This window comes from Oryza brachyantha, chromosome 3, assembly GCF_000231095.2.
Source record: "Oryza brachyantha chromosome 3, ObraRS2, whole genome shotgun sequence".
Taxonomy (NCBI): domain Eukaryota; kingdom Viridiplantae; phylum Streptophyta; class Magnoliopsida; order Poales; family Poaceae; genus Oryza; species Oryza brachyantha.
Genome location: NC_023165.2, coordinates 24,164,658 through 24,179,849, shown reverse-complemented (window position 1 = coordinate 24,179,849; position 15,192 = coordinate 24,164,658). Strand labels below are relative to the sequence as shown.

The following is a 15,192-nucleotide window of genomic DNA, read 5'->3' as shown; positions in this document are numbered from 1 at the left end:
TTTATACAATTAGTTTTGTTATCAGTCTAAATTTAATACTCCTAACTGACATTCAAACATTCGATGTGATAAAGAACTAAAAAAAGCTCCTAGATCCAAACAGCCCCTCAATCTATAGCCGACGCTAGTTTAACTAAATAACTAAACTTTATTTTCAAAAGAGATCACTCGCGAGCTGATCCGCACCGTCCCGTTGGAGTACTGAACTTTGCAAGCGTGTATGCTTATGCAAGCACAACCTTGTGTGTACACCTGACTACCTGAGAGACCGATCTAGTCTTTGCTTAAGCTATGCCATGACTGGACAGAGAAACAGTAATTTCCTTATAGAATATGGATCTAATTTATATTCACGAATTTGGATGGTCTAAGTCAAATCAATCTGTGTAATCGTAATAAGCAAAATGCCACTACAAAAGCAACCTACAGTTCACTACCTAAATGTACATTACATTATTGATCCGTCGAAATGTCCAGTATACCACGCAGCTCTACACTAGCTCTCTTGCAGTCTTGCTGCATATTAGTATATAACTATATGCATGTCAATGTAGGTTTATCAAAATGTACAAGAAGATACTATTGCATACAGTAAGCGGTCATTATAGGTCGAAAAGATCTACCCCGCAGCCCTCGGTTGTCCTGTTCCATGTACAGGAACTTCTGCATCCAACATCAGATGTCACATAAAACTTGCATTAGCTCTGAAGAACCCACATCAATGCAGAATCATACAACAATCAAGTGCCTCCAGACCAACGGCGGTTCATAGGAAAAATGCTTGCTGCATGGACGCCCCCAGCTTCTTCAAATTGTAGCTCCAGTGGAACGCTGGAAATTGTTGTCGAAGCACCAGTCGACCAATTCAGGTAACTCCAATCAGCTGCTTTCCATAAAAGGCTTGGAGACATCCTGAATTTGGTGGCACAAGGTGCCACATTTCGACCACCGGAATCATTATGGGGAATGAACGAAAAAAAAAAATACAGTATCCAGTTCCCCAGCCAAAAATCAACATGTTTGTAAGTTACACGTACATGTATAAATTAAACAGCAAAATCATACATGAATCCCACTTCCAGATGTAACAGAACGAACAAATATGCAGTCTGTGATGAGATTCAGCAGGTAATTCCTTCAAGTGACAATGTGCTCCAAACTAGCTCCCAGTCCACCTCCTCTTGCGGGCTGGCCGCTCTGGCTTGACTTCCAAATCAGCAGCCACAGACTCGATTTGTGGAGGTTGCGCTTCAGTATCCGCCTTTTTGCTATGTGGTGCATCCTTCTCGCCAGGCATGGGAAGTTTGAAACGCTCACTTCGCCTTTTGAGCCTCTCAACAGTGTCTAGATGCCGATCACGCTCTTCAGTTGTCTTGTCTGATGTTTGGCCTGTATCACCACTGCTCTTGTTCTCTGAATTGACAGCTACAGCAGCCATTTCAGATTTACCTAACTCATCAGCAGTCGGAGCTTGAACATCGGACTTGATGGAAGAAAATGCCGGTGCATTCTCATTATCGATACTACTATAATCAATCTCTTTGTGGCTCGTCCATCGCTCCAACTTTGAGCGACCTCTTCTTGAATCCTCGTTGTTTTCATCATCTGACATGAGATCTTCCACTTGTTTCGCAAAGGCATCTCGTTGTGGATTCTGGCCCTTTTTGGAGGATACGGCATGATCCGTACTATTGTCTTGCTCGCTCACTCCTTTCACATCGACCTATACAACATTATGTTTACATTTGTACTAAGTGAGTGAATAATCCAAGGGGTTTAGATAGTTGAAACATAAGCCCACAAGCAGCAAGGCGGCTTCCCAAAATGCTGTTATATACCTCTATAGTATGAAGGTCCATTGCAAAGCATGTCATACAAGTTTTACTTTATTTTGTGTTACCTTTTAAACAAACTTGAGTAGGCTTATTTGGAGTCCAATTGCCGCGCATCATGCAGGCACTCAACCAACGATATAGAGCAAAAGCAGACCAAAATTATAACCATACTCAACTTGCCATATGTGCTAATGAGAAAACATAGGTACTCGGATATAAAAAATCTGAACATATTTTTGCAAACTAAGATAAAAGTATTCTGCAGAACAATTAGGAAACTAATTTAATGACTTGCCCCCGATAAGCTCATGATACATCTCATGTTGGGACAATATTGTGTATGCCTGAACTCCTGTGCTCCGCTTGCACAAAAGTGCACTAAAATGTGCATTAAAAATATCTAACAAAACTGTCCCCTGTGTAACATGAAAGAATACTACAGCGCTACACCATGCAAAAATTTCAAGTCAAGTGGCATCCACACTGAGAATAAATAAATAAAAGTGAGCGCTGAAGTGCAGACAAAAGTACTGTGCATAGAAATTACTAGTCCCAAAAAAAGTTGATTTCTACCCTTTTACTTACCCTCGGTCCCAAATTGAGAAAGTTTGTCCATTCAATACCCCTTACCTCCCCACCCATCAACATTACTTTCCTATTAATGAGGGGCATTTTAGTCTTTTCCCCTCCATCCCAACTTTTTCTTGGGATGCTGGAGTTTATTTATTTTGGGAAAGAGGGAGTATTTGTTTTTTTCCTCTACATGAATACATAACATTTTGAGTTGAAAACATGGTGATGCACGATGTTACAGATGAAATTAGAAATTCCCCATCAACATCTGAGTACACTTCTGAGCAAAGGGAGCAAAGGATAACAACTTATCACTAAAGATGCGATCATGTAGTTGTTATGTTGGAAGAACCAGCACTGACAGTACAGAAAAAAACACCCTCCAAGGATAACATACACTATCATGTACTTCTAATATGTTGCACTCAATTGTTTGTAACAACAGTAGGTAAAACATCTGTTTCGAATTTTTTGGTATCAGGTCAAATGAACCTCTAGCGCATGTTCCTGAAGTTATAGTCAGCAAGAATTTCATACCTTCCCACCGCGATGACTTTCATGGTCTTCGCGTCTCCTCTTGCTAGATTTGGGAAGATCTTGTTCATTAATATCAGAATTTCTGCCCTTTCTTGTGCTTTCCCGGTACCTATCTCTACTCGCCTGGCGAGCACCAGAACTGCTGGATAGACGGTTATTGTCATGTGTATTATTTAGTTTATCTTGCCTGGTGTTCCTTTCACTGTTATTTGGATTGTCATCACGTGGATGTACATCAGCACGGCCTCTATTCTGAATGTTATTTTCTTCTGCACCCTGATCTCTCCTCAAAGGCTCGTTTTGTCTGCTGCGATCTTGTGTTTCTTTGCTTAATCCTGAAGATCTTGATTCATCCTGCTTCTTACTGCCACTGGCTAACTTATCATCCAAAATCCGCCCACCCCGGCCAGATCCCCTTCCTTCATCTCTCTGAAGGGTCACAGTGTTTTCATGCTTAGGCCTGTGCCTGTCCTCTCTTTCTCTCTGCCGCCAGTTGTCCTCTTTATGCTTCGTATGATATCGATCATCAGCCTTCTCCCGCATCCTACCATTGTCATCTCTTCTTTTCTGATCAATTCCATCATCCCGTTCTCTCTTCCTTCTGTTTGGGTCATCCCTTGCTCTATAACCATGCTGGCCATGCACTATATCTTCATTCTCAGGTTTCATTCTCCTCATGTTCTCTTCATCCTTCTTTCTCTTCATATGAGAATCATCTATATGTTCACGACGATTGAGAACAACATCACCACGCTCTCTTTGTCTAGAGCCTCTCCAGTCACCATCATCCAACCGTTTCCTTGCATGAAGATCGTCATCCCTATCATTCCTATCAATGGGCCTCATCTTGTTTCTATTCCTCGCGCCAACTTCAGCACTGTGTTCGAGCCTCACATCTTCCTCTTTAGCTCTTCTGTTGTGAACACTGTCTTCTCTCCTCTGCCAAACTTCTGTCTCTCTTACCCTATCATAACTTCTGCCACGTATGTCCCGGTCTCTGTTTGCATAAGGGTGGTGGGTATCTTCCCTACTCCTGGAGGCCAAGTGAGATTTTTCCACATCCTGTTTGGCATCTCGAATGTACTCATCTTTCCTATGGGAATTGCGTTCTTCTCCATCATGGTATCTTCTTACATCATTTACTCGCCTGGACCGCCTGTCTTGCAGCACTTCTTCACCAGATTCAAGACGTTTTTGATTATCTTTGCTGCTACCAGACCTTCCTCTACTATTATCACTATTCCGTGTCCTCAATTCATCCTGTTCATTGCTATTGGGTCCAGTGGGCTGCTCAGCCCTAGAAATTAATTTCCGCTTTTTATCAGAATGAACCAAGTTATCGCCATCAGTTATTTCACTAACCCCGTGAGGATCTGAGATAGCATCATCACCATCCACTTCGGCACTATCAACCAACGCAAGACTACCATCATTACCATCAAACTGCTCAGTGCTCAGCTTATCTGCCGCTTCATCAGCAGCAGTAGGTGACCCTTCAGGACCATCCTTAGATTCTGAGCCCTCCTCAGGGTTGTTCTCTCCCTGAGAATCACGGTTTCTCTTTGATGATGTTGTTTGGCGGGGTAACACTTCGTTGGAAGTTTCAATTTCTTGGGCAGAGCTTAAACCCCATGAATTTCCTTTCGATGACCTTCAGAGAAAAATTTGGAAGCAGCATTATAAATACAGCTTTAACAAAAGCAAATGATTTGAATGAAGAAAACATAAAGAGAACTGAAGTGCAATGAAGTTGGTGTAGAAAAAAAAGAGGGGAAAAAAAGAACAGAGTTCCCCAAGTTGGGCAAGAAACTGATGTGAGGCTGCAATATCTTCATATTGAAATGCAACATGGGACCATTACATCATGGGAGGACAAGTAAACAGTTAGATACGGCATAAATAAGATCATGCAAACATAGGCTAAATAACTTAGTTCATGTTCATACATATTTGGTATGTATAAAGGTCTGCGGATATTGGCATACCCTACTCTATGAGGCGAACCCCTTGTTCTGTTGTAGCTGGGAGAGGAGCGTCCATTGACATCTGTAGCGAGCATATCGCCTTCAGATGAAACAGGCAACCGACTCTTATGTTCTTCCTTACCCAAAGCAGAACTATGAGAACTATTCATCTCAGATGTGTATGGTCTTCCCCCCTCAGTACCATGGGCCCTTTTATAACCTCCTTGAGAATCCTTCTCAGTTTGGTCACTCTCATCAATTGGATCATCTGATTGTCCCTGGCACACAATCTGAAAAGCAAGGTGTTTTTTAGAACTGAAAAGAACAAAATACTACTCAACCGACAGGCAACAAAAAGAAAAGTTGGTTCATATGAATAGAAATTTTAACACCTGCCAAATCATAATAATATTTACCTCTATAACAGAATCTGATTCACGCATTCGAGGCAAGCGTGTATCAATAGATGGAAGGCGTTCTCCAAAGCCGGTTTCAACCTGTATGGGCCTCCCTGTCATCTGACAAGAAAACTCTAACATCAGTATAAAATTGTAAACAGATAAGGATGGGAAAACAAAGAAAGCAGGCATTGTATTTTTTTAACATAAATGTGCATATCTCAAAACAGACTAATAAAGCCATCTTTAATTGTACTTTCTCTGCCTTCAACTCACACATACTCACAGATGATCTGAACCTCTGCCACGCCTCACTCAGTTTTGAATTTAGGCTCGAGAATATCTTATGACAGGCCGAAACAAAGCAATGTCAGCGTCACACCCTCCCCAGTCACCCAGGCATAGGGGTTGAGATCAGCCTACACTAGTCAAGGCATGATCAACACACAGCCCGACAGGTGGCCAATACACCATGTCCTTCGGAAGGATTGCATACCTAATTAGAATTATAGTAATCTGTACAAGACTAAGCTTGTTTCTACCGAACAACATAAAACAATCCTGATCCAGCATTCTTACCAATTGATGACTTGGTGTACCCTACAGGAGATGAGGATAGCCTCACCTATGTGCAGCCCTCTTTGACCCAAATCAAGGGGCACACTGACATGAGTAGGGTACTCATGTTAGGTGCCTGAACCCATATAAATCTGTGACTCCCTCTCAATAAATGACAACCCTTTAACAAGTCATTATTTGCCCCTATTTTCTAATTGTGTCCCTGTGGCTACCATACTGGTGTGACAACGACTGCAAATTTTGAATATCTTGTGCTACTTGATGTCGAGATTTAGTTATACATCAGTACTAAAAATTTGAGGATGCCAACATTAAATATATACAAAAGAGTGAACTACAGATTTTGTAGGTTTAGCATGATCAAACCAACACTCCAAGTGGTGTTCAAAAAGGAAATAAACTTAAATCAATTGATAACCGTCAGTGTCACACAGCTATTGAAAAGAAGCACGCGATTAGTGTGTGGAACATCCTATTGTCCATACATGTACACGACACGCGTGTTTGCTAACATTTGCAAAATCGTGTGATGGAGTGCACAAGAAGAATTATAAAAAGCAAGAACCAGGTTCAAAGGTATCAGAGAGGCGGTGCGTAGTACCACAGGCGGACGCAGGCTTGTAGGAGCTCTTCCTTGGGCACTGAAGTCTGTGTGCCCATTCTCGGTTTTATTACGATTATCAGCAGAAATGTCATGATGACCAGTAGCAGCAGCTAGCTCCGGTGGCAGATCTGGATCATATTCCTGAACACAAACCAATTAGATGGTTCACCAAAAGTGCCAATAGCGCAGAACCAATGTTTTCAAAGTGGGACTATTCAAAACCTGTTCTGATCGCCCACTTTCATACACGCGTATTCTAGATTGCATCGTGGACTCCAATCGTAGTTGATCCTAGTGATAAAACATGCCAATTATTTATGTGAAAAATAGAAGGACACTAATACATGCTACCAAATGCTTTAATATGCAATCACCAGCTGCTTGCAGTAGTCTTTCCACTTTTCATCATCAAGCCCAAAGTTAAAGAAGTCTGAAATGTCAGCACCAGGATGTTTCCATGGCTTCTCCTCGAATGTGGTATCAACGTCAATATCAAATATAGTCCTGAGGCAAACAAGTTGTCTTAGGAGAAGAGTGTATAAGCAGATAAGAAATAGAATTGTCCTACAGATGTATTGATAGACCATAAGGAATATCCCATTCTATACTTTCTGCATGGTTGAGGATTTTCCTAAATACATACAAAGAAATTGCCCAAAAACATTACCATAATACTAAGTTACTAACATCTACCTCGTTCTTTTGCCTCATAGAATGCCTATGTAGAATGATTCTTCATAAAAAGGTAAAGGTGTATATTTCATTGCTTCTTTCTCCTGGTAGTTTTAAGCAAGTTCATACACGATTGCATATTAGTGATTTCAGCCGTCTATCATGGACTTAGAGCCCTACTTTATGCTAAGCTAAGAGGTGGATAGACAATAAGATAGACAGTCATTTGAAACAGGAGTTCCCAACAAGGGAGCATGAACCATTAAACATGCATTACTATTCTTATTATTAGCATGTCTATCAGTTAGCTTACTTGTGCGGAGGAAGTGTGAAATCTAGTCCTCCACCGAAACCTCGACCTGAACCTCCCCATGGAGGCATCCCATAGCCTGGATGGAAACCTTTATTCATGCCCCTACCAGAACCAGGTCTCCAGTCACCTCTTCCTCGACCAGGAAAAGGCCCTGATGGTCCAGGAGGGCGGAACTGACCAGTAGTATTAGGAGCCCCACCTAATGGAGCCCCTGGTGTAGCACCAGGACGCACATACTGCACAAGACAAGAAATAACAGAAACATTAGAAATTTAGAAGATACTTAACAAGTAAATGAAAAATGCATCTAAACATGGTGAAGACACCACAACCAACTTTTCAAGCAGTAAAGTATTCCATTTGACAGCAAGAAGACCATAAGGACATACGATAAATTAAAAAGCATATAAGCAAAATGCAAAACAGCATATAATTAGATTTAGACTTCCATGAGGTTCACTTATGTAAGCTTTGGAAAAAATTACAAAAAAATGAAATGCAAAAAGAATTCCATATGATAGATTGATTGATAAGCAGTTTATCTCATGATAAATGGCACATGTAGTGCAGAGATTTGTAATATAACTTCGGTTCTAAACTAATCTCACATGCAAATAGTGGAAACTCAAATCTTCCTTAAAATCAAAGAAAGTTAATATTAATTATTTCTAAGACAATTCAATAGATCAAACAAATATATGATCCAAATGCCCAAATCATTAGAACATAATTATATTGCTCAGCAGGGTGTGGTAAGTTCAGGCTGAGATTCACAAAACAAGGTTCCCTAGTGATGAAGTGTCTTAACACATTAGCAACAAGCACAATAGTTCCAAATGTGCATGAATCGCCATACTCCGTCTAACAGTTGTACATGGCCTAACCACTCCAAATTATCAGAAGTTCTAAGGAGCCCAGTTTGGGATTGTTGAAATAGTGAATTATCCCACTGGAGGTAGAGTCCATATTTGTGTTGGTAGAAAGCAACACAGCCATCTGTGATTAATTGCCACTTTGCCCCCAAGAATTCATTTGTCAAGTTAGTATAGACAAAATTAACTTGGGCTATAGAAAACAACAGCCAAGGAGATTATGATCTGAGTGTGTATGGCCAAGGTTTATCCTAACCCTGTGTATGTAGTATGTACAGTACAGAAAGACTGAAGCTTAGACTTGATGCCATTTCAGTTAGACTATATCAATTATAATGTCCCTGTATCTCTCAATGGCACCAGTAATATTGGTAATTCAACCAGTTGCGGTCTTTCCCACTATCCCCTAGCTTGAAATGATGACACTGGTATCAACATCAATTGGCTTCATTCTGAAATGAAGTTGCTGACTTAGACCTTCACAAACAGTCAGCATTGTCACAACCATCTTGACAGCAGTCCCCCCTACTTGACAGAGAGTTATAACTCTGTCGTGGAGATGGTAGATGAATCTGAATCATCGAGGTGGCTATATGGAAGCGTCGAATAGTAGATGCAAAAATCAGCTATATGGAAGCAGCGAATAGTATATGCAAAAATCATTGTATTTCTTCTTTTTCTTCCTTTATATGTTGATAGATGCATTTACAGTTTACATTGTCGGGCAGAAGGTAGGAATGCAAAAGAAAATCTAAAAATGACACTTTGACTTGATAAGAAATTTACACAGTACAACATAAAACATAGTGAATTGCAACCGGGTTTACGCCGTCTCCCTCTGTGGGGGTGGCCCGAGCGCATTGTACGGCTTCTTGGCCCAAAGAACTGACCTTGAACATGGAATGGTGCTGTGGGTGGAACCCCTGGCCGCCGCCACTGTACCCAATCCTCCCACTGGGGGGCGCCACAGCCTTCCCAGGCTCACCGCCCTCCTTCCGCTCCCCATCCGGCCCTGCCGCTGCAGCATCCTCCCCCCAATCCTGCTCCTCCATCCCAGGGATGGGGCCATCGGCCACGATAACGAGGTCTTCACCGTCCTCGTCGTCGCCCTCGTCCTCCCCAAGCCGCCGGTGCCCGTCCGTCTCGTTGAGCACGATCTGGATGTCGTCCTCGCTGTCGCTATCCCACTCCTCGCTCCCCGCCGCCGCCGTACCAGCCGCCCCAGACGACGAGAGCCCCGGGATAGCCGCCCCAGAGTCACCCGCTACACCCCCCATGAGCGGATCAGCCTCCTCCGCGGAGGGAGGCGGTTTCGCAGCAGCCTCGCGCTTCGGAGGTGCCGCGCGGCCGCCGCCGTCCTCCTCGTCGGCCCAGTCCCCGGTCGGGTCGACCCCAACCACGGGGTCGCCCCCGCCCATAAGCCAGTCGTCGTCCTCCTCATCCTCCTCGTCCGCTCCCACGGTGCCGCCCGTGGTTGACGCAGGGGCCGGCGTAGGGTTAGGGTTTGGGGCAGACGGCGGCGGGGGCGTGGGGGCTAGGGTTTGGGCGACGGGCGGGGGATTCGACGGCGCCGGGGCGTGGACGAGGATGTCGGTGTAGAGGCCCCCGAACTCGTCGTCGTCCTCCATGGCGGCGGCGAGATCGGGGAGGGGGTCGGGAGGAGGGGGGCGAAGGCGGCGGCGCGATTGGTGAGGAGGAGAAGGTGGGACGGACGGGTCGCCAAACTTGTCTCGGAGCTGGAGTTCCCTATTAGAATGCCCTGTCCGACTATCACTCAGTTGAGGGCTTCTTCTTTTCCTGTACTCTACTCGGTTTACCCACAGTATCATTGTTTACTGAAACATTTGCGCTAACTGGTGCTTACAAAATTTAAGTGTTTGGTTTTAAAAAAAGAGCGAATATAATAGATGATATGAGTGGCCTCTAAAAATTATCACGTCATATTTATGTTTACGTGGAGGAGAGAGAAAATAAGAAAGAATAAAAACATGTTATAAATTTACAGGAGTTTGATGACAATATATGTATAAGAGGTGTATCATATATTGATGATGTAGCATATGTTTACGTGTAATTATTGTATAAGTTAGTTCTATGCTAGCTCTTAGTGACATGAAAAGATTTTAGAGCTATTAGTTAGTTCTTCTAATGACCTTGTTTTAGTATAGGCTAATTTTAATAAAATTTTAAGCTAAATTGTTTTAAGTGTTAGAGTTACGTTGCGAAAGAATCCAAGAATTTCATCATGTTACCATCCCTAAGTCACACATGGTTTAGTCTTAAGCATGTTTAGTTTAGTCGCTGAGATTAACAATTATACTACATCACTAAGATTAATATAAATATATGATAATGTGAAACGTTTTAGATTCTATGGGGGGAGTTTATGTTACAGTTCGTATTGAATTTATGTACTAAGTTGGTCATAGTTTAGCACTTAGAGTTATATAAATATAGAGTTAGAGTCAAAGACGACAATGGTGGGTTTTGCATAAGCAAGGATATAACTAAGCCGACATTGTTATCGATCAATGGTCGTGAATACCCTAATACGCTACATTGGGAAGAAGCGTTCGTAATTACTGCTATAGAAATTAAACTACAGTTAAACTTTATTAGCAAATATTGTGTCTCAATGTTGGATCTTCAATGGTTTTATAAGAGTTTACCTATCAATTTTTTGGAACCCGATAATATTCTTGTGGAAAATATGAAGGCTCGTGTGAAATTAGTGTCTTTCTTATAGAGAATTAGATGGTGGTGATGTTTAGAACACGTGGTTATGGTGCTATATTAGCATGTTAGGAATTTCTATTTGAAATTCCAGCCTTATAATTTGGATTAAATTTTGAGGTTTTTTCATTATAGTTTATTTTTTAGTCTTGACTTTTCGATCGCCAAGAACATATACATAAAAATTTTATTCATAAATTATTTTTTATCTGTAAATATGTTGTTGTAAATATGTTGTTTGATTTTTCTCTGAAAAGGTCAAATGATCACCCCAAATTTGGGGTTTTCTAGTACTAACTCTATCATAAAATATAATCATTTGTAGGTTGTTTAACAAAAATTAAGGTTGAAAAGGAAATACTAATTTTTTTAATAATGATGAATGGACAAGGGCTGGAGGGTAGGTGGAAGATAAAACTGAAAAAAATTGAATAAGATGTGATTAATGGGACTATAAATGTTTATTTTAAATTAAGATTCAAATGCTAGAAGTAATTACATTTTGGGACGGAGGCGGGACATAAGGATTAATAACCTGGTGGTTGCATATTTCAATCATTTCAACCAAAAATGACTTCGAAACCAACCCAAGCAGCGAGATCTTGTTTGTGTCGTGCAATTTGTGAACGTCAGGCAGATTCTCAACAAGGCCTTTGTTTCGTCAGAGCTCAAGTACTCAACAAACTGATGCAGAGGCACAGAGCCCATCTTCACTGAAAGGACCCAACAGCACGTTAACGTCAGGTTACGGGTTATTTAACTTTATGCCATTATCTTCGGTGACACATTCTCAAATATCACTTTATTAAAGAACTTTTAATATTTTGCCATGAGAGAGAAATATCTTTCTTATATACCATTTTTGACATAATATGTAGCTACATAGCTGACACTAGACGATTTTGCCTCTTGAAAAACTTTGACATGTTGTTATGAGATTGAGAAATATCTTTCTTATATACCATTTTTGATATAATATATAGCTACATAGCTAACACTAAACGATTTTGCCCCTCTTCTTTCATTCTTCCTCCTCGTACACCCACTCTCTTTAGTTGATCCACATTATTATTGTTGCTGCAACCTCCGTTAGAGCTGAAGAGAAAGGCCGCGTTCGGAAGATGAAATATGAGAGTTAGTTATTCGACGCGAAAAACATATTAATAGATTAGTACCTGATTAATTAATCATTAATTATAAAAAATAGAAAATAGATTAATATGATTTTTAACGTAACTTTCTAATAGAAAGATTTTATAAATGATACACCGTTTAGAAGTTCGAAAAATATGCGTGTAAAAAAAAGGTAATATGACTTAGTTATCCAATCCAACTAACACGGCCAAAAAAGAGCAACAACACCTCGAGCTCCTCTATCGTCGCCCCTTGTCCATGGCTGCTCACTTCTCGTCTTTGTCCCTCCACTGGGTTGAGCAAGAGGAAGATGAGAGCAACAAGGTCATTTATCATATGAATTGTTGAGTTGGCAAGCTAAAATGACGAGAAGGAGAGAATTAGTATATTCGGATAGCAAAAAGTTAATGTTTTTAGGGAAGATGGCATTTAAGAGTGAGCCAACGAGGAGAGTGGCAAATAGTCTAAAACCCATCAGGTTACGACCCTACGCTGGCTAACTTGCCTCAACGATAACAGTTTTTTGTTCTCCACAGGGAGCAAGCTCAGCTCACAGCTCAACAATTTAGTTGGCCGTATTGTTATCACAAATCAAGTGATACATAGGAGTATAAAACTACAGATTTAGCTCAGCATAAAAGCATTACGCCTTGAATGCAAAGATCTAGTTTTACACTGGGATCAAAGTCTAGGATAGAAGAGCAGAACAGTGGCAAGAACAAACCCATCAATCGAAAGTTTTACACATTGCCAGACACACAAAAAAAAGAATTTGCAAATGGTGATCTGTCCCTATGGTCTGTATGTCATAGAGGCTCGTCATATGATTCACATAAAAAGCATACGCCAATTATTAGGTCTTCCAGTTCTAGTATGGCGTTGTGGCAAAGATCCAGCAGACCAGTAGAAGAAAACCACAAAAACATATGTGCCACTGAAAATGTGCTACAGGCCTACAGCATCTTAGCTGATTGAAAGTACATTTACTTCTTTTGCTTCTTCCCTGGTTTCAGCTTTATAACTTCATCAATGTACAATATGCCTTTCCCCTTGTATACTTCTGGAGGTTTACAGTTCCGAACAGCGCCAGCAAAGTTGTGCACCCGGTTCTTGTCGATACCAGTACAGCAAATTAAGTTGGGCTTGAAGCAGAAGACGCGAACAGCAGGTGGAGCAGTGAACTGCACCTCGTGGCTGTAACCAAGTTTCAGAAACAATTCGCGGCCTTCACGCTCTGTCCTTGCTTTGAAGCCAACTCCGACAAGCTTCAGAAACCTGAATATCTTGGCCTCCATTCCAACAAGACAAGAAGTATATCCAATGGCAAAATGTTTCTTTCCTAGTTACCTTGACAGAAGAAACATTGAAGGTTAATTAGAAAAGGGAGTATGCATTCATGTAAACAAACAGGACTAAAAACATGCCAACAGTATTTAGAATTAAATCTATAAACAAGAGTTTACTTGGATCAATTCTTTACATAACGCTGGGATATAGCATTGAATAGCATTACGAGTGAGAACTGAGAACACCAAATAACCATGTCTCAGTATCTGAAGCGTGATGAAAGGTACCAATCTGGTAGTCCTTATGAAAATATAAAAAGAATGGGAAATGGAACACACACACGCTCAACTCCTTAGTCCTCAATAATGAAGACAGATGACATGTAGCACCCCTCAAAGCACTAATGTCTGGTCTCAAACATATAGCAAGAAAACGTATTCAAGATTAGAAAGCAATATGTTATCCTAAATCTCAAAGATATCTACAAAATCCTCTTGTGAGCATAGGTGCAAAATCAGTGGCGTAGCCAGGAAATTTTTGGTGGGTAGTCCCGGCTAAACTCAAACGCCATATGTTGGTATAACAAAGAAATCACACCACTGTGACTGAGACAGTAATCAACAAATTTTTCATGTATCTTAGATTTATATTAAAATTGAAATTTCTAAAGTAAAATCCAAACTCCACTACAATTTCAACTATTCAGGTTATGTGATTTTAACAGCCATTTGTATCATATAATTTGTACTGACAAGCAAAATTGGGTGAGCATATGAAGTTATGAACTTCCAGTATACATAATTAGGTACCATCTTAGTTGTATTATTCAATTCAATATTGTGGAATCAACAAAGTTGAGTTCTTTTTAAATCTGGATACACAACATGCTGGAATCACCAACCTTGCAGGTAGATCATACGCATTGGTCGTCTTGGTCATACCAGTTCGACAACCTCCCTGAAAAAGAAATGATCAAACACAACATATGGCACTCCACAACCACCGCAAATTGAACAAAATCCTCTATATATGACAGAATTTATAAATAACATCTCTGTGTTTTATGCAAATGTTCTGGAAAAGGTTGAGATTAAGACAATATTGCAGATATATACACACATGATATATTCGATTGGTCACTAATTTTTAACTCTATCTGTAGTCGAGCGGATCATGAATGCCAGATCTAATCACATGAAGAACATGGGCAATACCACAAGAGTTTTTGGCTCTAAAGATAATCCCATCTTGCTGCACGAAATCAATGTGTTCAGATCCAACTGACCATGGAATCAGAAAGAAATAGAGAACCAAGATTTACCAGCGCTCGTCGGCCGGCGGGGGCGCGGCTGCGAGCGGGCGTCGTCGGGCGTCGGGGGCTTCGGCGGGGCGTCAGCCGGAGGGCGCGGGCGAGCGGGCTTCGAAGGTGGCGAGGGGCGTCGACCGGCGGGGCACGCCCGCGGGCGGGCGGGCTTCGGCGGAGCGTCGGCTGGCGGGGCAGGCCGGTGCGCCGGGCGACGGTAGGAAGAGAGGGAGAGCCAAAAACTCGGAGACGACGGAGAGAGGCGTCGCGCCGCTACGGCTTCCCACCCCGCTTCATTCACCCCTTCAGCATGTGCGGCGTGCGCTAGATTCAGCACAGCAAACCCTACCTCTTTTCTCTCTAAAATATAATGGGCTGGTCTAACTAC

The 15,192-nt window shown here is 41.6% G+C and overlaps 2 protein-coding genes and 1 long non-coding RNA gene across 3 annotated transcripts; all 3 read right to left on the bottom strand.

The window, feature by feature from the left end:
* Window positions 1-325: 325 nt before the first annotated feature.
* Window positions 326-10,106, bottom strand: LOC102720972 (FIP1[V]-like protein). Its single transcript, XM_006651701.3, has 9 exons — window positions 9,238-10,106; window positions 7,476-7,711; window positions 6,865-6,994; window positions 6,713-6,781; window positions 6,488-6,631; window positions 5,326-5,427; window positions 4,931-5,199; window positions 2,946-4,596; window positions 326-1,723 (listed from the first exon to the last, which is right to left on the bottom strand). The coding sequence occupies exons 1-9, from the start codon at window positions 9,973-9,975 to the stop codon at window positions 1,160-1,162; spliced, it is 3,903 nt and encodes a 1,300-aa protein (XP_006651764.2). The 5' UTR covers window positions 9,976-10,106; the 3' UTR covers window positions 326-1,159.
* A 3,091-nt stretch (window positions 10,107-13,197) lies between these two features.
* On the bottom strand, window positions 13,198-13,509 carry LOC121053838 (60S ribosomal protein L6, mitochondrial). Its single transcript, XM_040521806.1, has one exon. The coding sequence runs from the start codon at window positions 13,507-13,509 to the stop codon at window positions 13,198-13,200; it is 312 nt and encodes a 103-aa protein (XP_040377740.1).
* Window positions 13,510-13,518: 9 nt separating this feature from the next.
* On the bottom strand, window positions 13,519-15,144 carry LOC107303842. Its single transcript, XR_001549810.2, has 3 exons — window positions 14,823-15,144; window positions 14,403-14,458; window positions 13,519-13,561 (listed from the first exon to the last, which is right to left on the bottom strand). It is a non-coding gene; the product is annotated as an uncharacterized LOC107303842 (long non-coding RNA).
* Window positions 15,145-15,192: the final 48 nt, after the last annotated feature.